The sequence below is a fragment of the Nannobrachium achirus genome (genome assembly GCF_963921795.1).
Source record: "Nannobrachium achirus genome assembly, chromosome: 16".
In the NCBI taxonomy this organism is placed as follows: domain Eukaryota; kingdom Metazoa; phylum Chordata; class Actinopteri; order Myctophiformes; family Myctophidae; genus Nannobrachium; species Nannobrachium achirus.
The window spans coordinates 18,950,369-18,974,738 of NC_137823.1; the positions used below are offsets into that span (position 1 = coordinate 18,950,369).

General features: G+C 41.7%; 2 protein-coding genes across 2 annotated transcripts; one reads left to right on the forward strand and one right to left on the reverse strand.

Moving 5' to 3' along the window:
* Nucleotides 1–990: 990 nt before the first annotated feature.
* On the forward strand, nucleotides 991–12,161 carry LOC308300865 (uncharacterized protein; the record flags this gene model as incomplete). Its single annotated transcript, XM_080744762.1, has 6 exons — nucleotides 991–1,384; nucleotides 2,801–2,866; nucleotides 3,972–4,037; nucleotides 4,783–4,854; nucleotides 7,850–7,945; nucleotides 12,145–12,161. Exons 1-6 carry the CDS (start codon nucleotides 1,324–1,326, stop codon nucleotides 12,159–12,161), a joined length of 378 nt encoding a protein of 125 aa, XP_080600888.1. The 5' UTR covers nucleotides 991–1,323.
* A 914-nt stretch (nucleotides 12,162–13,075) lies between these two features.
* sumf1 (sulfatase modifying factor 1) lies at nucleotides 13,076–24,125 on the reverse strand. Its single transcript, XM_080744280.1, has 10 exons — nucleotides 23,926–24,125; nucleotides 21,462–21,613; nucleotides 20,448–20,621; nucleotides 19,381–19,455; nucleotides 18,276–18,358; nucleotides 17,807–17,929; nucleotides 16,504–16,618; nucleotides 15,418–15,531; nucleotides 14,444–14,503; nucleotides 13,076–13,778 (listed from the first exon to the last, which is right to left on the reverse strand). Exons 1-10 carry the CDS (start codon nucleotides 24,053–24,055, stop codon nucleotides 13,677–13,679), a joined length of 1,128 nt encoding a protein of 375 aa, XP_080600406.1. The 5' UTR covers nucleotides 24,056–24,125; the 3' UTR covers nucleotides 13,076–13,676.
* Nucleotides 24,126–24,370: the final 245 nt, after the last annotated feature.

The following is a 24,370-nucleotide window of genomic DNA, read 5'->3' on the forward strand; positions in this document are numbered from 1 at the left end:
ATAGGTGGTGGTGGTGATGAGGATGATGATGATGAGGATAATCATGATGATCATGCCGACGATGATGATTATCATCCTGATGATCATGATGACGATGATGATTATCATCCTGATGATCATGATGACGATGGTGAAAACAGAGAGACAGAGCCTGTAGCCAGCACCTCAACACAACACATGAAAACACACGCTGATGTAGAGGACTCTGGAACATCACAACCATTTAGGGATGACCAGCTCCTCTCTTCACGCTGTGCTGATGGGGTGGAGGACCCCCCAGCGGCCACAGAGAGACACGCCAAACTCTCTGACAGACAAGTCCGACTTCCAAGGGACAAGACGGACGTGACAGACACGCACATAAGCAAGCCACGCAGCGGCAGCGACTTGGGAAGTGAACTGGCTCCCCAAAGTGCCTCCGTGTCCATTAGTGCTCCCGGCAAGAGAGAAGACGGTTCTCGGAAGTACGACAAAAAGCATTTCTGTCTGTTTTGTGGGTTGGCTCCCTTAAAAATCGCAAGGCATTTGGAGAGTGCTCACAGCAAGGAGCCTGAGGTAGCAAAGGCGCTCAGTTTTCCAAAGTTTTCGAAACAAAGGCGAGTGCGTTTAGACGAACTCCGTAACAAAGGTGACATTGCAAATAATGCAAGGGTTTTGGAAACGGGTGCAGGGACCCTGGTCGTACGCAAGCGGCCAAAACGAGCGTCCAGTGTGAAAGATTACACGCACTGTGTCCACTGCCAATTATTATTCATAAAAGGTACACTGTGGAGACACCTAAAGAACTGCAAACTCAAACCAGTTAGTGACAATCCCACACCAGGACAAAACGTGACAGGCACACACAGCGGCAGTGCCTCCGTGTCCATTCCTGCTGTCGCGAGGAAAGAAGACGGCAAAAAGCAGTTCTGTCTTTTTTGTGGGTTGGCTGTCCGAAAAATCGCAAGGCATTTGCAGAATTCTCACAGCAAGGAGCCCGAGGTAGCAAAGGCGCTCAGTTTTCCAAAGGCTTCAAAACAAAGGCGAGTGCATTTAGACAAACTCCGAAACAAAGGTAACTTTGCACATAATGCAAAAGTTTTGGAAACGGGTGCAGGGACACTGGTCGTACGCAAGCGGCCAAAACGAGCTTCCAGTGTGGAAGATTACACGCACTGTGACCACTGCTTCACATTATTCACCAAAACTGCACTGGGGAGTCACAAAAAGCAATGCAAGTTCAAACCAGACAGTGACAATCCCACACCAGATCAAGCCCTCTCTGCCTCTGCTGAGCCCTCCCTCTGCGGGGTGTCTGAAGATGTCTGGGAACTTTTCTTCAAAATGAACCAGGATAAGATTGCAAACGCAGAGAACCTGGACGACATCCACACCGATCCAAGGGGTATGGAATTTCTGCTTTCTTAAGTCTGCCATACAGAACCATCACAATTATCTTTAACTTTTCCTTTTATCAAATTACAACATCCTATGCACAATTCTAACGGCAAACGCCTTGTCCACAAGATAGACAAGTGAAAACTGTTCACATGGTATTTCTATAAACACAGCAGCCGTTTCACGTTCATTTTGACTTTCTGTTGCAACTATTTCCAACATTAACAAACATTTACTGCCTGTCCAGCTGGACGCTCAACTCCTAGATGGGACATTCATTAAGGTATGGGGCTGTTAAGTATGACATCATTTTGTAGGCAGAGGAGAATTTCTGCCCCCAGTTTCCGTGAATCTTTTTACTATTTACACATTTTTCTTCTCTTTGTTGTTGAAAGGAAAGTGTTAGAATTATACTTTAGTCGTTATTTTTGTCTCGGATCTGTTGAAAATAGCGAGGGACAGAAAATGCTCTGGGGGCAGATTCTCCTCTGCCTACAAAATGATGTCACGGCTTAAAAGCCCCATATGATTCCTTTATGAATCTCTCCCACTTGACCACTGGGAGGCATAGGAGTTTTTAAGTGTTTTAGCATCTGCTCTGGGAGCAATTTAAGGTGCGTTGCTCTGCTCATGGGTACAATAGCAGTGACTCAATTAGTGGACTGACTCACTACCAGTCATCAGCTCAAATTGCCCGTGCCGCAAGTTGCTTACTAGCGACTAGACCCTAGCGACTGAGCCACTGCCATTGATGCACTGATCTGGAAAAAAACGATCGGATCTGTGGCTCTGGTACAAAAAACAGACCAAACTTAGATTTCTTTTTTATCCATTAAAGCCATGACACTTATGGGTGTCTCTCAACCAGGTTTAGAGCGTTGCCTCCCTTTTTTCCCCTTGCGTCTACATAAAAGTAAAGTGCTTACCCGAGTGACGGATGTATAAGTAGTACCCGTAAGTATATTGCAAGTATATTGCAGATGTACCAGTATCTCCCGTATTTTTTAATGAAAAGCCTTTAATCCGATCGTTTTCAGATTTTCCTTATACTTTCTGCGTATTTCCTCGTTTTCCCCAATGACGCTTATATCTGTGCCACAGCAACACCCACGCAGGAAATAACAAGGAAAAACTAAACGCAATAGGGAAGATACGGATACTACTGCTTGCCCATTGTAACATCCGTGTCACTTTATTTTTGAAATATGAACGTTTATGTAGACGTAAGGGGCAAATTGAGAGGCAGCGCTCTAAACAAGGTTGAGCGGGACCCATGGCGCTTGTGAGATGAGATATGACCGCATGGTTATACAGCCCTATGCTTTAGCCAACTTATGTGTTTGAGCTTTTAATGAGCATGCCATTGTTAACATTTCATGACTACATTATTTAAAGCAGGACTGTATTTTATGCCGTCTTTTAGAAAATGCCTATTCCGAGGACATGGTGGAACGACAAGCGGATGACACGCGTGAGGAGGTCATGGAAGGTACCGTATGTGATTTGATGTATCCATCTTTACACCGCCACATCTTCTGTTACGTCTTTACAGCACCCCGACTATCAACCTGTCCTCCTGTTCTGTTAATCTGATCCTCCAGCCTTGAAATATTGTCCTGTTAGGCTGTTACGCCACCATCTGACCTCTAAAAGCCCCCCGTGCTCCAGTCTCCACACTTTCTGCTTTCACATGCTTCTCGGTTAGGCACATTTTAGTTCCATTATTACTTGCTGCCAGGGGCGTCACAAGGGGGGGGGGGGGGGGGTGGGGGGTGGGAGTGGGACTGAGTTACTAGGGCCCAACGCGTAAGGGCCTGAATTATTTTATACTTTAGCTAATGAAAAATTAGCTGCACTGCAAGCTTGTAGATCTGCTATTTTTGAAAAGTCGTGAAAATGTATGCAAATCTTTTTTGTAACATTTGTAACTCAAATTTTGATTCTGGGGTTCCGTGGCCAAATACATTTCATTTTGAGGGTCCTTCACATGAAAAAGTTTGAGCACCACTGACATAGAAACACAGGTTTTTCCAAAAAAAACGTAGGATTTGAAATATAGTAAAGACCTTTTCAAAAATAGCAGATCTGCTATTATTCAATAGTTAAAGTACCCAGGGCCCAGAATTTGGTGCGACACCCCTACTTGCTGCAACCCACCGCCTGCTGCGCTGGGCAGCCTGGGAGTGGAAGACTCACTCTTCCTTCCTCCGGCGTGCTTGTCCTTGTTGTCACAAAGCCGTCCAGCATATTTTGCACTTTGAGACAACAGTGCAGTACTGCTAGACAGCGACTCTGTGTATGGACATCTGCTGTTGCCCCTGGCAATGTCTCTGTTGCTGGCTAACTGGCTCGCCTCAAACGCGAGTTGTCGTACACAACACATTTTAGCAGAATTGTTCTTTCCACTGTCGCATGCAAAGCGGAACAGCAGCGATGTTCCTGTTAGGTGCCAGCTTCTCAGCATCATTAGCTAGAAGCCAACCCTTCATTGATGTTCTCAGCCAGATTTAAATTGACTCCAAAACATATTACAGACACACAATCGTATCTCCAGCAGCTACTTACAGAATAATGTTCACCTTGTCTTTCAATAGGAGCTGAATCGGCACAAGATGGAGAGACTCATTCAGCAGAACATGGACAGACAGAGCCAACGAGAGGTAAGGATAATGGACATTACAGTGTTTCCCGTTTGTTTGTTTTTCGGGCCCAAAGGCTGACATACAAGAGGCTTTGTCGGTCGACACATGCCACATGACACATGTGGCATGTGTTATTTCCACCAGAGTAAAGCACCTGATACATATAGCAATTCTCTCATCAATATCAACCAGCAACGACCAGAGGCGTCAATTGGGTATTGGCTAAAGGGGAAGAAAATAAAATGTGCTTCCTAAAATAGTTCATGCCTGTTGATAAGGTATGGAAACATGTCTTGCACGCGTGAAGGCACAAAAAGATTAATCAAATGAACCTGCCAATGGCCATAATAGAATACCATGAAGAACAGCATTGCAGGCCATTATGACAAATGTTTTGGGGGCGCTACCCACACGTTTGGCTGTGAAGTTATATTTCCTAACTTTTTGTGCGTACAAGGCCACTGAGCTGTTGAGCTCGGCAAACAGCTAACGTTGTGAGCTTGTGCATTGGCTATTTTGAGCAAAGAGATTTGGTGTAGAAGAAAAAGAGTACAGAGCTGACCATGGTCGACAAAGTTTTAGTATAGAGAAGGTTTCTTGTGATGTGATTGTGGTTCAGCAGCTGAATTATCAGTATCACAGCTTTGCAACTCGCACACTGACAAACGTGCAATAGGATCTTCACAAAGTTACTTTCTGAATCAGGTGGAGTAGTATAATGTTTGTGTCTGTCAGATGTAGTGACTGATCTTTCTCTTTCCAGATGGGCGGTGTTCTTCGGAGCCTATGGACACATCTACCACGTCCACTGTAGCAGTGCAGCCAGCTGTGGGCGGTGAGTATTCAAATAGGCTAATGCATTTTCTTATATGGAACCATAATGTCAATTATATCAGCAACTGAATACAAAATCGTACAATAAATGGACAGAATCTCTGATTTATGTATGCATGTACTTACGTGCTGTTTGTACGTCTAATCCACGCATCTCGAGAACCATTCGCCAGACATGTAACAGGCAACCCAAGGGAGTGCAATGCCCGGTGGGGTGGCATTGTTCCCAACTTGCATCATTCCCGAGTAGGCCGGTGCCCGACCGGCACAGGTCTAGTGTGTTAAACACACTATAATGTTTGTGTCTCTCTCAGATGTACCGTTGTTTCCTGTTGGTTCAAGGTTCAAGGTTGTACTTTATTGTTACGTCTTTTGTACAGGTACATAAGAGTAAAATTTGTTTTTGTTTGGCATCCTTCAGACAATGCAGTCGTATATCAAAAAAACAATATAATAACAGCAAACCACATCTAAAAATAATAATAATAATAATAATAATCTAAAAAGGTGTAATAATAGTAAGACGTAAAAAAAGAAGATACAAATAAAGGAGTGCAAAAGGCAAAAAGAGCAACAGGAAAAGAAAAGAGCATCCTCAGATGTACATGTGCAAAAAGTTTGGCTGATTCTATACGCCACAGCATAATTTTTCCAGTGGTTGCTACTGTACTGTACTTAACTTTTGTAAACATCTTCACAGTGTGTTCTAGGTGCAACAGATTAATATATTCAACTTCACAGTAAGCATTTATGTATAGTAGGTGCAATTCAACTTCACATTATCCCTTTATGTGAGGTAGGTTCACAAGGATGCTAGTAGCTTTGAGACTGCGTAGACGTTTTCCATGACGCAGCATCTTGAACATACTGTGGTTGGGATGTTGAGATTAGCACATTTCCTGGGGCAAGCTGCCCAGATCACACATGTCACACTTGTCTTCTTATTTTGTCACTCTCAAAAAGCGCCTGCAATGTAGTGCATTTGAAACTACATTGCAGTACACATCATGGGGTGATCGCTGCTTGCCTCCTGTGAATTGTTTTACTTAAAATGTTTGTTTATTTTCTGTTTATTTTGTTGCTGAGTGAGACAGACTTAAGGCCCTATTATGATCCAGGTCTTATGCCTTATGCCTTAAATTCTTTACCTTTTTTCACTATTTTGAAAAACATTTTTAAATACTTCAAATGCTGATCTACATCTGCACGTTGTGAACTTGCAGATCAGCTATTTGAAATATTTAAAAAACAAAAACAAAATAGTAAAAAAAGGCAAAGAAGTTAAGGCATAAGACCTGGATCATAATAGGGCCCTCAGACTCAGACATTTTGAAACAGACTTGTACACTGAGTACAAGTCTGTTGATGCTGTTGATGCTACCTGACTGGTTAGATGGTGTTGTCAAACTCACGTCAAAACGTTGAGCTACATCTGCAGAATGAGCTTCAGTTATAGCAGTCTTTGTTCCTGTAAGAGCAAGCTGAACACAGTGAAGGACTTGGACTAAATTTTTAACAACATTTTTCAACATTTTTCAGTGAGGTTAAAGGAGTAGTTCACCACCAAAATGACCTTTTTTCTATTGATTACTCATGCCATGGAGACTTGAGTTCAATAATATTTTGGGTTTTTTGTCACATTCCTTAGACAATAATTTGATTACAATATATGTACCCCCATTGATTCCGGATGGGGACCCAAATGCATTCGGGTCCCCATCCGGAATCAATGGGGGTGATTTTATTTTTTAACTTTTTTTGTCTTTGGAATGCAACAAAAAACTAAAAGTATTATTGAACTCAAGTCTCCATGGCGTGAGTAATCAATAGAAAAAAAGTCATTTTGGGGGTGAACTACTCCTTTAAGTAAAAAATTGCAATGAAAATGTCATGGTGTATTTTTTGAGAAAAAAAAAATGCCATGCCATGTTATCCCTAAAAGCTCCCAAAATGACACCTTTTTCCACAATTGTACATGCTGTGTTGCACTTGCACCTCTAAATCGGAATGAATTTTCCCAGAACTTTGCTGAAAATCATTTGTATAGACATCGGAAACAAAATGCAACAAGGCACGGTTTGATATCACGGATCAGCTGTGAAACGCAGTGTAACAATGTGATGCGCTCCAAAACCTTCAGCACTGGTGCAGTATACCAATGAAACGTGACTAAACTGGCCAATCCAGTTGTAGAAATGAATGTACAGTAGCTTTAAGTGAACTCCTCCAAAAGTAGTCAGATAAAATTAAGGCAGAGGTTGGACAAAATTGTATTATTTAGTTTTTCAACCGATTCTGTTAGGAAATTAGGTCGTCTAGCCTGGATAAAACATCTACCATGATCTGCTCACTGCAAATACCCACAGTGGCCAAATCAAGTTGGGCTCCCATCGACTTTCTATACAGGAGTAAAATCCCCAGAAAAGAAATCTGCTTTAAGTAGGATGTGAGGGGTCTAACTAGGGGTTTGTCATGATGCTGAATCCATTGCAAGCATTTGTTTTGCACAAAAAACATCCATTGGCTCCAGAAAACGCCAACAAAAGATGATTTTTTTGATGACTCATCACTTTTCATCACTAAACTAAATCATTTCCTGGGGCCATTTTTAGCCCAAGGAATGTTCTTTTGTGCAAAACAAATGCTTGCAATGGATTCAGCATCATGACAAACCCCTAGTTAGACCCCTCACATCCTACTTAAAGCTGATTTTTTGGGGGGGTATTATCCTCCTGTATAGAAAGTCGATGGGAGCCCAACTTGATTTGGCCACTGTGGGTATTTGCAGTGAGCAGATCATGGTAGATTCCTTTTATCCTGGCTAGTAGACCTAATTTCCTAACGGAATCAGTTGAAAAACCAAATAATACAATTTTGTCCAACCTGAGTGTATTTTTTTCCCTAGATTTACTAGACTAAAGAAGCAGTTCCTAACACGATCAAATTACACGACAGACACTAATCTGTATTTACTCATTTTTTCTTTCTTTTTTTAGCTCTGCAACAACAGAAGAGGAGGATATGGGGGCCGGAAGAACGAGCAGCCGTGGAGGGGCACTTCAAGAGCTATATCAAGGCTTGTAAGGTCCCGGGTAAAAGAGCCTGCGACAGGTGTCTGGAATCAGAGCCTGCCCTGGGAGAGAGAGATTGGAAAGAAATTAAATGTTATGTTTATAATAAAATTGCAACTTTAAAGAAGAAGATGTAGAAAGAGGAGGAGGTGTTTCTATATCCCCTCTCGGGTACCTAGTACCTCTGACAGCTGCCCTGCCCTCTTGGGCGTCCAACCCATGTGTGTGTGAAAAGGACATTGTCTCAGTCTTGAGTGTTGAGCTTGTATATCTGATATTTCTGAGAATAATGGTTAAAGTGGTTCAAATCTAAAGTGACAGGGATGCGTTCCCGGTCTAAATGGGTTAACTCCTGCTTGTTTCCCTACAGGCAGAAGTCAGTTCAAAGTCACTGGTGTGACGGGCTTTGGTTTTGGATCCTTGATTTTCCTTCCTTTACTGCAATTGTTTATGCTTGAATGTATAGAGTAGGCCTACCAAAGTCCTGACGTCACTCGTTCATCCCAATGTTTCACGGAAGTAATTTCTCTATGGAGAATAACATTGGGTCATCTTAGAATCGTCTCACACAAGAACCGCAGCCCAAAAAGTAAACAAACTGTCCCGGTGATATTGTCGGGGAGGTGGCTCTGTATCGTCTACGATAGTCAGTCGCTCATATTCGATACAGTCTGTTTCTGTGTAATTATTCATTATGACTATTTGTTCTAATTGTCTTTAATGAGCCTGCACAGTAACAAAGTAACTAATTCGGCGGCAGTAACATTAACGTTAGCTAGCGCTAGCTGCAGGCTAACGCTAGCTAGCGCTAGCAGGCATGTTATACACAATTACTCATGGAATAAAACGGCGACCCAACTCGGAATGCAATCGTTCACTCGCCGTTGGAAAATTGACTTAGACTATTCTGGATGTGTGGCTAACGGCTAACGCTAACGTTAGCTAGCGCTAGCTGCAGGCTAATGCTAGCTAGCGCTAGCTGCAGGCTAACGCACGAGTCACGGTGTGTAATAAATTCACTTCAACCTCGTGTTGAGCAGTTAAACCTATTTGCTACGTACGTCTACAAAAACGTTCATATTTCAAAGATAAAGTGCTTACTGAAGTCTCACAGATGTCACAGTATGGTACGCTCAAGCAGAATTACCTGTATCTTTCGTATTGTTTAATAAACAGCATTTTAATCCGATCAGACGTCATTTTCTGTTGTTTTTCAGCCATGCGACCCCATCGGTTGCGAGGTGTACTGCACTTAGATACATTAATACCTTTTGAAGGAAACGACGACCGATCGGATTAAAATGCTCCTCTTTAAATAATACGATCATTACGGGACATTCTGCTGGAGCGTACCCTATGGTGACATCCGTGAGCCTTCACTAAGCAATTTATCTTTGTAATCTGACCGTTTGTGTAGACGTACGTAGCAAATTGGTTAAACTGCTCAACAGCAGATTGTGTTGAATTCACGGTTGGCGCAGCGTAGCGTCTTTACATTTAGCCCAATAATGCTAATCTACATCAATAACTAAAGTTTAAAACATACATAAACCACTTTAGCCCTATGTTATACCAAGGATATTTGAAAATAGCCGATCTACAAGCTCACAACGCATTGCGGTGCGACGCGTTGTGAGCTTGTAGATCTGCTATTTTCAAACATTTTGTACTTTTACTTTTGGTACTTTAAGTACATTTGGATACCAATACTTTTGTACTTTTACTCAAGTACATTTTTAATTCTGGACTTTTACTTGTAACAGTGATTCTACATTGCAGAATTGATACTTTTACTTAATTATAAAAATGTAGGTACTTTTTCCACCACTGTGTAAACGTTTGTGTTCTCATGCCAATAAAGCTTCTTTGAATTGAAGATTGAATTGAAGATTGCTCCCCATGTGGCGGAGTACACAATAATGGTAAATAAAGTAGCTTACTCTAAAATAATCCATCCATCCATCCATCCATCTTCAACCGCTTATCCAGCATCGGGTCACTGGGGTAACAGTTCCAACTGAGATTTCTAGAGTTCCTTAATAATAATAATTAAAATAAACAATACTAATGATTATAATTGCGACCGTCAGGTCGCAGTTACTATGAAAACCTCCACCGCCTGTCTGTCCGTCAGTCTGTCTGTCACGTCACATCACACTTTTTTGCCCCTATCCATGTGAAATTTTCCACACACAATCCTTGTCTGCCAATCCACAACCTCCACCCTTCCAGGGACCCCCGCAGCTCCAGGGACCCCCGCCAAATTTTTTAAAACACATTTTTGAATACTGCTCCTACAGTTTTTGCCCTAAAATCACACAAATCGCTACACAGTATGTCTACACTTATCTCATCGACATGGATCTGTCCCATATAGCGCCACCATCAGGTCGATTTTTTAACACATTTTTGGACCTAAACTCTTTTTTTTTTTCAATTCTTTTTTTTTCAAACTTTTTTTTTTTTCAAAAAACTTTCTTTTTTAAACTTTTTTTACACTAACGTCAACACACCAATCCACAGATTTTATATTGACTGTGTGTCAATTCTTGTTTTAGTTAGTTTCTGATGTCACACACATTAAGACATTTCTGATGGATTTTCATCTCTTGATCCTAAGAAAAATAGTCAAGCATGTTGTGTTCTTCATTCATGACTGTATTTGTACTATACAATTTGCATATTTCTGTACAGTTGATGTTTATTTCGTATTTTTTTTAACAACCCACTGTTCCATGTCTGTTGGTAAATACACCGTTGAGTTGCACCTCCTGTATTTGGAGCTCTCAAGAATAAATGTCAGTAATGCCTCAAAGAGTGTTTAAGCTGTTCCCCAGAAAGATGGTGATATCTGAAAGTGTGTTATGGTTTCCCCATAACATCGCTCTGAAAAGTCACCTATACAGACGGCTGCTACTCGCAACTCGTAATAGACTAAGCCCATACCTACCTCCCCTTTTCCATTGTAAATATCTCCTATTTCTCTATTACTATTATTTATTTTTCCCTTGATATTTTATTTTTTATTTTCTTTCATCTTTATGACCCCCCCCCCCCCCCCCCTTTTTTGTTATTGATAATTCCATATGCAAAGTACTGTTCTATCCTTCTGTCTTTCAATGTTGAGATATGAGATACATAGATGCATAAAGTGGTTCCTGTGTAAATAAGCCGAAAAGCTTACTAGGGTCTCCTTTTAGTTGATTTGTATTGTCATGAAACTGTACTTTTTCCTAAGCAAACTTCTAATAAATTCTTCAATCAATCAAAACCAGAAAGATGGTACTATCCAGTGGTGTAATGTAACTACTAGTTAACTCAATCTATCCAAGAGAGCCTATGACATGGCCAGAAATGTATTATTTATGATCCAGTAAGTCCCTTTGTCTCTCTGAAAACAGTTTAAAACGGCGCACAACGTATGTATGACTGAGTTTGGCCCTTGCGAAAATGTATTTTATAAATAAATGTGTATATTTAAAGAAAGAAATCCACACAAATCTGTTGGTGTTGGTTATTGTGATTACTGTACTGCCTGCGTTGCTGCATGGCAGTGAGTGCCCGTAGGCAGCGCAGAAGGTTTTTATATAGAAGATACCGGATTACCTGTCAGTGTTTCAAACATACAATGCAGGCAGTTCTTCATGCATAAGGACTCTTTAAAGTGCAATAGTAGGCTAATAGTCACAAACATAGAACACCCCTCACAGGTCTTGTGGCCTCCCCAAGCATCTCTCGAGATAAGGTATGTACATATTGTTCTGATTAATCTGATAATAATTCCATTTCCATTGCATATTTACGAGCAAATGCCATGCTCTGCCCAAAATGTGTGCTTATGCAGTAGGTTAAAACTATAAAATGACGTCTATAAGAACTCTGGGTGGTCTAAAGGCCTGTCCATATAGTCTCTCCGAAGCTACAAGTCACTGAAGAACGAAAAGCCCCACAGTTTTGAGTAGGGCGACATTGAGGGCTCCAGGGTACTAAACGTTGTAGTTGGTTGCACTGTGCGCCTAACTTTTCCATGTACTGCAACAAGCATATATTTTAGGTGCATATGTACACATAGCCATACACCTGCTAAATGTAAGGTGCACTGGTGCGACAAATTACAATTTTTAGATGTTCTTGGGTGCGTGTTTTACAACAGCCTTTACCACAAACTGTACAAGCAAAAGGCTTTCCCCCTGCACGTGTCCTCATGTGTTTTTTTTTAGGTCACCTCTTTGACTAAAGACTTTACCACAATATGTACAATCAAAGGGCTTTTCCCCTGTGTGAATCATTGTGTGTGTCTTCCCTTTTTATTAAACATTTTGACACACTCTGTACAACTAAAACCTTTCTCTCCTGTGTGACTCCTCATGGAGTGAGTTTGTTTTGATGATCAGAGTCAAGGGACATTTTGTGCTGTCCTCCCACACGTTGTGGCGTGTGTGATTTCAGATTGCTTAAAGCTAGCTGACATTCCCTGGTCTCCTCCCACTCATCACTGTCTTCAGTGTCTGATTCAGAACAGTGTGAAGAGAGGAGCTGGTCATCACAAACTGGTTGTGATGTTCCACATACCTCTACATCGGCTTGTGTTACTTGATCATACTGCTGCAGCATCACACAAAAGTAGCTACAGATTGTAGCTAATGCATAATAATAACCAGTAAGATGCCTTTAGGGCGAGGTCACGCCATCTGTCTTGGCCATATATGGATTCTGTTAGTGTGGTTTGAACAGGGCATCACTGTGATGTCACCTGTTTATGCCCATATATGGAGATCCCTGCTCTGAGTATCTGACATCTCTGTGATGTCACCTGTGATGTCACAGTGATGTGTCGGGGGAACCACAGTGTCGGGCATTACCCGTACGGACAGATACAGACACATGCACATGTATGGCAGTAATATCATATATCAGCAGTTATATCACTGTATTTTGTGCTTCGGGGAGTTTTATTCACACCTGAATACAACATGGACATCTTGGACCCTGTCAAAGCATCTATGATATTAATATTCATGATTACATTCTCTGTGTTCACCTAATCGTCTGTGTCAGGTGGAAACCTCTTACAGTATGTCCAAAACTTTACAGGATAAAAAACAAAAAAAAGACAGCAAAAGTAGCAGATCTACAAGCTCGAAACGGGTCGCTTCGTAACAAATTTTGAGCTTGTAGATCTGCTACTTTTCTAAATCAAAATGCTAAAGCTATGATGACAAAGTATATTCTTCTGCTTACACATACGACATGTGCTAGTAAGAGCGAATAGAGGTGGTTGTTGCAATGTCCTGAACAACAATATTTCACCATCTGTTGTGCAATGACAAAATAATCGTTATTTCAAACATTCTGTCCTTGTTTCACAATCACATTTTTAACTGACTCAACCAATGATAATGACCAATTATGTTATTAGCAAAACAATGGTGTAGCAGAATGGGGGGGTAAAATCTCTGATAGATAGATAGAAAATCTCCCCACTTCTGTTTATTGGCAAACTGTGCAGACTCATTAAAGACAATTAGAACAAACAGTCATAATGGATAATTACACAGTAAAGTCTTTCATGTACAGGTAGAACTCTGAATGTACAAATGGAACCAAATGGACCCGAATGTTGTACAGTGTAATGTACATTGTTAGACATATGGAAACATCTAGTCCAAGCAGGCTCCATTGTTTGACCCCAGTGCGGTCATCTGACCTCCTAAAGAGGACACCACGTGTAGAAGGGTCAGGGGGTCAGAGGTCACCTGTGGTCCTCAGAGACGCAGCGGAAGCCCAGGTTGGACGCCGAGCTGTCTGGAGTGTTCTGACTGCGAGCTGCACAGCGGTACCTGTAGCAGTATGACTGGAGAAAGAGAGAGAGAGAAAGCAGTATGACGGTAGGGGGAGAGATCATTATGGTACCATCACTCTTTGGGCTGTATTTTGATTAACAGTTACCTTTCAGACGAAAAGTTTGGTGGTTGGAGACGGGATGGACAGGCCTTTAAGTTAAGACATAAGAGCTGGTACCTAAGACAATCAAAATGCAGCCGTGTGTCTCAGAGGAGGGCTGTGGACAGTTCAAAAACCTGTCTACTCACTCTGGGTCTCAGAGGAGGGCTGTGGACAGTTCAAAAACCTGTCTACTCACTCTGTCTCTCAGAGAAGGGCTGTGGGCAGTTCAGAAACCTGTCTACTCACTCTGGGTCTCAGAGGAGGGCTGTGGACAGTTCAGAAACCAGTGCAAATCTGCCAAGGATTGCAATGGCAGATTCGCCTGGTTTCCAGGCTAGGGCTGAAGTAATTGTGAAATAATAAGTGAAACTTATCTCAACATCTCAAACTACTAATAGGACTGAAGTAGTTGTGATGCCTCTCTAATAAGTGTATACTGTAGGGCTGGAGTAGTAAACAAGGAGTGAACACTTGTGTGTATGCCACGAAAACTGTGGGAAGAGTAGTGTGCAAACTTTGGGTCTTTTTCACTTCTACTCATTAAAGTCAATGGAATGGGCAAAATGTATTCACCTTGTGACACATGTAGGAGCCTCCCTTCTTCACCCGGTCTGTGCCTGACGGAGGGCCCGTCTAAGAAGAGAGACATGAAGATCTGTTAAAACATACTTGATGAAGAGATACCAGATCTATTCATTATAAATAATATACTACCAGATAAATGAAGAGACACCAGCTCTGTTAATAAATACTACCAGATAAACAAAGAGATACTAGGGCTGTAAATGAATAATAAACAGATCAATGAAGCTCTTAACAAGTAAGATGCCCTAAGGGCGAGAAGCGCTGCCGTGCTAAAACAACAGACTGACACAATATGTCCATATATGGGCATTCCCAGATATGGGCTTAATATTGATGACATCAGGGATCTCCATATATGGGCATAAAAGGGACAATCACCTTTGTTATCATGAGAACTGACACAACATTTCCCAGTTATGGGCTTAACATTGATGACATCAGGGTCACTGTACTATTCCTACAGGCTGGGGGGGCCTGTCAGCAGGGAGTGTTAGGTGGGAGGAGTAGGACGAAGGCCCTACGTCCTTCCAGTGGGGGCTCCTCACTGGCAGGTGAGCCAGTAGGCTACAACAGCAGTGACAACATAGAAATGTGTGTGGGGCTGGAATCAATTGGCACAATGCTTTGGCTTCTGGTGCACATGTAGTCAACACTTACTTCTTTGCAATTACTGTGTTGTGTTGAGTTGTGTTTTGCTGTGTTGTGTTGGCCCCCAAACTGTGGAATAAACTCCCTGTTCCACTTAGAACAGCAGACTCGCTTCCTAGCTTCCGCCGTGGCCTGAAGACTCGCCTCTTCAGACTCCAACTTAGCCCATACTGTAGCACTTACCGTAGCACTTGACTACCCTCAATGACCATGCATGTAAGTTAGATAGCATTTTCTGTGTTTTTTTTTCTAGGTTTTTATATAAAGTTGTTGTGTTGTGTTGTGTTGTGTTGTGTTGTGTTGTGTGTACATACAGGGTTGTGTGATGGTTGTGTGGTGTGATGAACAGTCCACCAATCGGAGGTCCACTCCCATGCGTTCCCCACCATGTCGTACAGGCCAAAACCGTTGGCAGGAAATGACATCACCTGCAGAATGAACGTTAACAGGAAATTACATCACCTGTAGTATATCAAGTATATACTGCCTGAACTAACCTTGCAGCCTACGTATCATTGCTGATTGGATATTTCTTTAACTACTGTAGCGTCATCAGTGTATCACCCTCAACTAGAGGCCTGTCACAATCATTACATAATAATCGTCTAATCGCAATTATTTGACATAATCGCAATTATTTCGTCATAATCGTTTCCATGTTTTTTTTTTCATATATTTTCAAACATTTAAAAAAATAGTGGAAATATATGGGCATAGCTCACAACGTGTCGCGATGTGACGCGGTGTGAGCTTGTAGATCGGCTATTTCCACTATCAATGTTCTTTTCAAAGTATAAATTGTCAAATATGTCAGTAGTTTCTTTGTATATATAGGTTATGTGTCATATCTGCCATGTGCAAATTCAAAGCCTAAAAGCCAAACAGAAATGTACCGTAATTGCTGTACTATAAGCCGCATCTGAATATAAGCCACACCAGCTAAATTTAGAACAAAAAACAAATGTTTACATATATAGGCCGCACCAATAAGCCGCAGGTGTCCTTCCTGCTTCCCGCTAGAGCACCCCTGGTTGCCGTTAGCTGTAAAAATCTATATATAAGCCGCACCGTTGTATAAGCCGCAGGGCTCAAAACATGGGAAAAAAGCCACGGCTTATAGACTGCTAATTAGCGGGTAATTAGCCAGTAGCTATGCCCCTCCCAAAAAGCTTTTGTCCAATGCTAGCTTAGAATAACTTCCTGCTTGCCAAGGTTTGCCTTGGCAACAGCCTTGGCAAGCTGCCGGTTGCTAAGCTAGCATTGGACAAAAGCTTTTAGGGGAGGGGCATAGCTACTTGCTAATTGTCAACGACAAAAATACAATTAAATCGTTAATCGCAATTATTTGAGTGACAATTGATGGTCATGTAAAATGTCATAATGGAGACAGCCCTACTCACAGGTGAGGTTGTGGGGAATCCGTCCTCTCCAGTGTTGTGTGTGGGGAACTCTCCCTGCCACAGGTTGGCGTAGTGCTGACCTTTAGGGGTCAGCTTGTTTCCCCAGGGGAACAGCCTGCAGGGGAACAGATCCGTTTTTACTGACATGAATGCATACTGTATACGTGACCATGAAATGTGTATACGTATCACTATCTGTCAAAAGGCCTTTATCCTTTTTGTATAATCTTTGAAGGTACTAACTGTACTGTTTTAACAATCCTGTTAATCAAAGTATTCAATCAATCAATCAATCAATCAATCAATCATAATTACTTGTGCCAGCGGAGTGCACAAGTACTGTGTTTGGCTGCTTAGGTAGGTACTAGGTAGTTAGTTAGGTAGGTAGGTAGGTAGGTAGGTAGGTAGGTAGCTGTTTGTTTAAGCCCGTAGTCCCTGATTGGACTACGGGCTTAACAGACAACGAGGGACCAGCATTGCAGTGGTGAGCGCACCTCATGGCACGCTCTGCTGGCACACAAGTAGGCAGGGACGTGCTGGCCATTGGGAAAAGCGGGACAACTCCCGAACGGCCGGTTCATTCCCGGACGGTCCAGGCCGGCCATTAGGAAAAAAAATCAAAATAAAATGTCGGCCTTCGTTCCATTTTGGGGGCTGGGCGGCCAACAAAGTAAATCGTCTTTGTCGGGCAGAAACCTTGTATCTTTTTCGCAAAGCAAAGCCCTGCTTCATCATACAAGGGCGTTGCACAAAAGTAGTGAAAACAGCCGATCTACAAGCACACAACGCCTTGCACCGCGAGTTTAAATCATTTTTAAAATGATAAATACAAAACAAACGGTTTTGGACATACAAGGTTTCCACCTGACAACGACGAAATATAACTCATGTACAGTAATTGGCCCACTGGCTTGTCACTTGTCATGATCTGTAATGGCAAATCTTTGAGTAGCAGCAGCGCTATAGAGAGAGATCTCTCTCTATAGCACACAATGAGGGCCTCTGCATCTATTTTTCCCGGGCTGAATCAGGGGCCCAGCACGTCCCTGCAAGTAGGCCATACAAGGCCTACTTGTGCAGAGGCGCAAGTTGGCACCTCGACACAGTGCAGTTCTAGTTCATAAATATATTCATACCATTGTGCAAGTTGTGTCTTTATTTCTGAACGTACAGTACATTATTCATAGTTTCAACATGAAGAGACCGATGCAGCCAAAAATTGTAGATCAGCTATTTCTTTTCTTAAGACAGGCTTAAGACATGAGGCCACAGATAAAGGCCATTTATGAAAAACAATAGTCACCTGTCCTTCAGTCCGGCCCTGCATGCCCGCTCCCACTCTGCCTCTGTGGGGAGCCTCTTGTTGAGCCAGGAGCAGTAGGCTACCGCGTCCGTCCAGGAGACATGGACCACTGGGTGCTCTGATCTGTGAGAACACACTGCATTTAACACTTTAGCCGCCATTTACGCCAAAACACATTTTCAGATTTTACCGCACTTGGCCGCTATACATAAACGCGTAAATCGGTCTCTTCATTGTTTAATATCAGACGGCCGTCTGACACAGACATGGACCACTGGGTGCTCTAATCTGTAACACAGTGTGTCCTAACCCCTCATCTGTAACAGCTAGTGTCCTAATCCTTAATTAATCGTAACTAACCATTTAAAGTCCCAGACCGAAATCAAATATAATGTGATGTATTATATACTAATATAATGATAATAACAAACAATGTGGTGAATTACTAATATTATTAAGCCCCTCCTACCTGTCAGTGACGGAGGACTCTGGACCTTCAGGCTGCTTCCAGGAGGCTCCTTTCACTGGCAGCCACCAGGGGGCAGCAGCCACCTGAGAGAGAGACAGAGATACTGTAGTATCCTGGAAACCATCTGAATCTATCACAGCTGAACCATTATATTAGTGATTAGTATGGCCAAGCCAGGCAGGTACTGTAGATCAGGGCTCTTCAATGTTTTTTCAGCCCACGGACCCCTTAGCTGAGAGAGAGATGAAGAAGGGACCCCTTAGCTGAGAGAGAGATGAAGAAGGGACCCCTTAGCTGAGAGAGAGATGAAGAAGGGACCCCTTAGCTGAGAGAGAGAGATGAAGCCGGGACTCCCACCACATATTGTATAATATTGTGCTGCAGATTAAACTTGTTTGTAGATTTCATATATAGCGACATAGGCGTGTTTGTGTCAATTAATAGATTTTTTGTTTTTGTTTGTTTGTTAACACATTATTATTGTATTGTTCTATTGAAGGGATATTTCACTTTCAAACATGTTTGGGGTCATTTTATCATCTACTTTTGCTTTTGTGTTTTTGGGGGAAATGTTGTTGTCTTTCTATTGGTTAAAATAAGAGTTAAATAGCTCTATTGTGATAGTACTCATTGCTATAGTGTTTGTTCAGTAACAGTGTTAAATAGCTCCATATTGTGATAGTAATCATTGCTATAGCGTGTTTGTTCAGTAACAGCGTTAAATAGCTCCATATTGTGATAGTAATCATTGCTATAGAGTGTTTGTTCAGTAACAGTGTTAAATAGCTCAATATTGTGACAGTAATCATTGCTATAGAGTGTTTGTTCAGTAAAAGGAATCTCCATGTCCCTCCATATATCTTTAGTAAACAAAATATACAGTACATGTTGAGGTTGGGATACCAATTTAATCTAATCAGGAGAGAGAACTCAGGCAGGATACAGGATAAAAGTGGATTTGGAAGTCATTTTAATTTGGAACACTATAAACTTTAAGCTGAAAAATGGGTTCTCTCACCTGATAGTAATATTGACGATGTTCTGAACTTTGGAATGTATTACGGATCACATCTTTAACACCAATTATTAACAGAGTAATACTCACGGCTTGGGTGATTTGTCTTTTCAGCGTCTCACTCAGGATTCCCTCGAACACAAACGAGTCTCCAAACCGCTCTGCCTGGAAGCACGAGGAGGACAGGAGAAAATGACAATAAAATACTCAACATCCATTGTATGGCAGCACTCATCCACTTTTAAAACATCAAATACTGGAGCAGTTGTCAAACCCATACACAAACGTAAAGGATGTTCAATAGCAATGTTCAATAGCAATGAATGAGTGGAAAATAAAAGAGTAGAATAAATGAGATAGCTGGTTTTTGCCTGAGGGCGACGACACACTGCAACGGTACAAATGTCTTTTACCTCCGCTGCTTAGCCGGTAGAGTTAATATAAAGGTCTTTGGCATCACAGGGATCTTCATATCTCCATATATGGGCATAAAAGGGATTTGGATCCCCTGGCATCACAGGGATCTCCATATATGGCAATAAAAGGCATTTGGTTCCCCTGATATCACAGTGATGTCAGAGCATGATGTCAAAGCGTGAGAGTCAATCAACAAAAAAGCGTTACCCGACAGACAGACAGATACGGTCAACATGTGACGTTTCTGATGTAAACAGCGACCTATGGTCGCAAAAAGTCTTTACCTCCGTTGCGTAGCCGGTAGAGTTAACCCATTTAATGCTTTAACTTGAGCTTGTAGATCTGCTATTTTTTGAAAAATCGTGATTTCTTCTTTAAAAGCGAACATTTGTAACTCAACTATTTGCTTCTGGGTGGTCCCTGGAACAACCTATTTTGCTATGGGGTTCCGTGGTCAAATACATGTAATTTTGGGGGGCCTTGACAGGAAAAGGTTTGCGAACGACTGATTTAGAAGAATGATTTAGAAGACATTTATAGAATCGGGTCAAAGATATTCAAAGACTTGCACAAAATGTTCAAGATAAAAAAAAAAATAGCAGATCTACAGGCTCGCAGCCGCGCTGTGAGCCTGTAGATCTGCTGTCTTTTTATATAATTAAAGCATAAAATAATGGTTAAAATCTTAAGTGACACAGATTTGCGTTCAGATCTAAATGGATTAACATAAAAGTCTTTACCTCCGTTGCGTGGCCGGTAGAGTTGATGAAGCTCTCAAACTGAGTGTTGGTGACCTCGTGGATGTCCATGTAGAAGGGGTCCAGATGGACCCTCCTCTGAGGACCCTCCCCATCTGGGGGGATGCCAGGGTCATCGGTGCCCATCAGGAACTCTCCCCCAGGAATAAGAACCATCTAGAACCATAGAAACATAGCGTCGTTGTCGTGTGGAAACCTTCTATGTCCAAAAGCGTTCGTTTTGCATTTATCATTTTAAAAATGATTCAAACTAGTGAAAACAGCCGATCTACAAGCACACAACGCCTCGCGGTGCGAGGCGTTGTGTGCTTGTAGATCGGTCTGCTGTTTTCACTACTTTTGTGCGACGGCCTTGAATGATGAAGCAGGGCTTTACTTGGTGAAAAAACATACACATTTGAAACTTACGAGGTACGAGGTTTTGGCCCGACAGTGACGATAGATTATATTTGTATTATTATTAAATATGAACTCATTGACTGCGAACATTGTTTTTTGACTTGTGTCGTTCCCTGCCACGCATGTGAGAGTTTTCACACGCATAGCTTATATCAGTATTAAATGACAATGACAATGACAAGACCACCAAAATCATGTCTCACAATAAATAAATAAATAACTTCATGAGAAAACTATCACACGGTAGATGTTTTCATACAGTATCTACTGGCAAATGCATTTCTTGTTTCATTTGTATCAGCTCGTTTTATTTTCCCTTGTTTATTACATTAGACAACAGCCTCTACGGACTGTGAGGATGTGGAACGATTTTGTGTTTTAAATAGATATATATTGTTTGTGTATGTTGTGATACTATAGTAATAATAATAATGTGATATGGACCTGCAGTCTGAAATACAGATTGAATTGAAAGTTGTGCGCATTATGTTTACGCAGCACTTTGTGAGTCATGTCTAGAAAAAGTGTCACATAAATAAATGTATTATTATTATTATTTCAATGGGAAAAAGCTTGAGAGAAGCACTGGTCTCTGACCTGACTGTGTGTCTCATAATGTCTTCTATCAGCTGAGATGAGGTCATCGTTGGCCACTTTGGAGTATTTCACTGCTGGGTTTCCCTCATCTTCTTCATCGTCATGCAGGTGGTCTCTCTGTCTGTTCAGGGTGTGTCCACCACAGCCACAGCCTGCCATTAACAGCAATTCATTTGCGTAATCGTCATAATCGTTTATCCATATACTGAACATTTTTCATATAGTTTCAAACATATGAAAATGGTCTTAAGTAAAGTAAAGTATCCTTCAACTTCTTGTTAATGTCCCAAATGACTACATTTATATAAAGTTTTGTAGCAATTTGTAGCGTTATTAGACCTTAATCGTTGAAAAGTGTCGTTTTAGCATCATCTAATCATCATGTATACTTTACATTTAAGACCATTTTCCAAATTGCGCCAGCAGAGTGTGCAAGTGCTGGGTTTGGTGGCGTATCTGTTTGTGTTTAATCCTGTAGCCAATCAGGGACCAGTATCCTCCGTGACGTCACCATCAACAGCCAAACAGGGACTAGCATTCTTGGTGACCCACCCTCATACATAGGCCTACATAAAGACAGCACCGATCACAGTACTTGCGCACTCTACTGGTGCAAAAGTAGGCCATGTATGGCCACGAGCATAGGCGCCGGACCATGGACTGTTTGGGCTGGACTGCCACCCCACTTTTAGGCTATCGAGCTTTTTTTTTCTGTATTTTTTCTCCTCAACCGGCGCGAGGGCAGTAGCCCCGCCCCCGCCCAGTGCGACCCCCAGTCACTCATGCTAATTGCTTCCAATACACAAGTCTGTCTGCTTACATGTTCAACCGGTTCTGAACTTCTGATGACGGCCAGGCTGCAGTGCATGGTAGCCTAAAGTAACAAATTAGCCTACATTATACTCAAGTAGCCTGTACTGTAAGTACAATTTTTAGGCTTTCTCAGAGGCAAATATGTAGGCTACTTTTACTCCACTAAAAATATTTGAAAACAGTTAAGTTACTTTGCAGATTTCGATTATTATAAAGGCATACATTAACCAGTTCAGTCTATATATTTAGACCATTAGAAATGAAAATACAAGATCACAATGCGACGCTTAGCTATAATTGTGAGCAATTAGATCTGCTAAAATATTTGTATCTATGGTACATTTTTTAAAACCTGTGAAATGGGACGTTCTGCAAATGACTACGTTTTATTTATACAGTAGCTACATTTTGATACCAAAACGTCATTATGCAAGTATTTTGGACATGGGACTTCTAACAGAGTATTTCTACTTTTACTTACTTAAGTAAAACATGTGAGTAGGTCTACTTTTCTTTTTTCTTCACTGACGGCCGGGCTGCAGCGTCGGCTCAGTCACTCTCTCTCTCCTCACTCAGTCGACTACGATGTAAAAGCAGTTCGTTCTAACTTTCACTATTATATACAGTAGCTGGAATTTCCCTTACTTTATTCACATTTAAACTTAATGTATTTTCTCGAAAATACATTGAGCGCAGCAGAGCCCTCATTCATGCCGAGATTACAGAAGGCATAACAAGGCATAGGCGTACAACATTGTAGGGCATAATAATTAATATTGAAATAAGAAAAGCAGGATAAAACAAGTTATGTATTGTGGAAAAGTTGAATTCAATTCTTAATCCAGAGCTACTAACAATTGTCATCTAACAACACATTGTGCTAGTGATTGTTGCGATAGTTATACTAAAGTCCGAGGTGTACGTTTGGTTACGGTTATGACGTCACCACCTGGCCACGCCCACATCACCGTCCCCTCACTATTTTACCACTGCCGGCGCCACTGGCCACGAGTGCACAAGGAGCAAGTTGGCACCTCAACAGAGTGCAGTCTAGTTTGTTATTAAACATTTTGGGAAACATAGATATTTATTGGTTAGTGCCCAACCAATAAATATCCTGTATTACAGTGGTTCTCAAACCTTTTTGGCTCAGGGCGTCGGGGCACCCCTTCAAATAACGTTTTCATCCACAGCGCCCCTGCATTACATTGCTACTTTACAGTACATTTATGTCAAATATGTAAATCTTTCCTCCTAGTCCTAACATGCGGTCATGCATGCATGTCATGATAGCTTGAGAATATCTGTTTCCATAGATGATTAGATCGATACTTAACGTACTGTAAACACTTAAACCCCAGCATCCCTATTCTGGGTGGAATATTAACCCCATAAAAGCGTGAAGAGACTTGGTTGTACTGTAGGTCCGATTTAGCCAACTAAATTTAAGTGGTAAAACTCAAGTGATATTGAGGAATTGATATGAGGAAGTGATATAGGCCTATTCTGTGGCAACCCTGGACTTGCATAAAGGCACCTAGGGTGCACCACCACGGCACCCACTTTGAGAAACCCTGCTGCATTATTATATGGTTGTGCCCAGATGCCCACCTATATCCTATCCTATCCAGGATGGTGATGATCAACCTACCAGGGTTCTCCTCAGCGTCCACTCCAACAGCTAGATGATCTGTATCTTCTTCAACACAAGAGACAGTGTTAGACTGACAGTTGACCAGAACTAAACATACAATGCAACGGAACAGCATCACGACCGTCATAACACAGTTATTACACTCCTCTGTGCGTTTACATCATAGAGTATTATGGTTTACATATCCGCGCCTAGGATCTGCGCTGCTCAGAGTGCAAGACTTCCGTGAAATCACGTGACCAGCCAGCTGACAACAGTGTAACCCTTTAGTGTCTGACTCGGTCTGACTGAGTCCAGACCAAAATTATAGGCTATGTATTTGCCTGCGGACACCCATCTTGAAAACATGTTGTTTGTGCCCCCAGAAGCAAAAAGATTTGAGTTGAAAACGTTAGCTTAAAAAAATATCAATGTTCAAAGATTTGCACAAAAAGTCAAGATC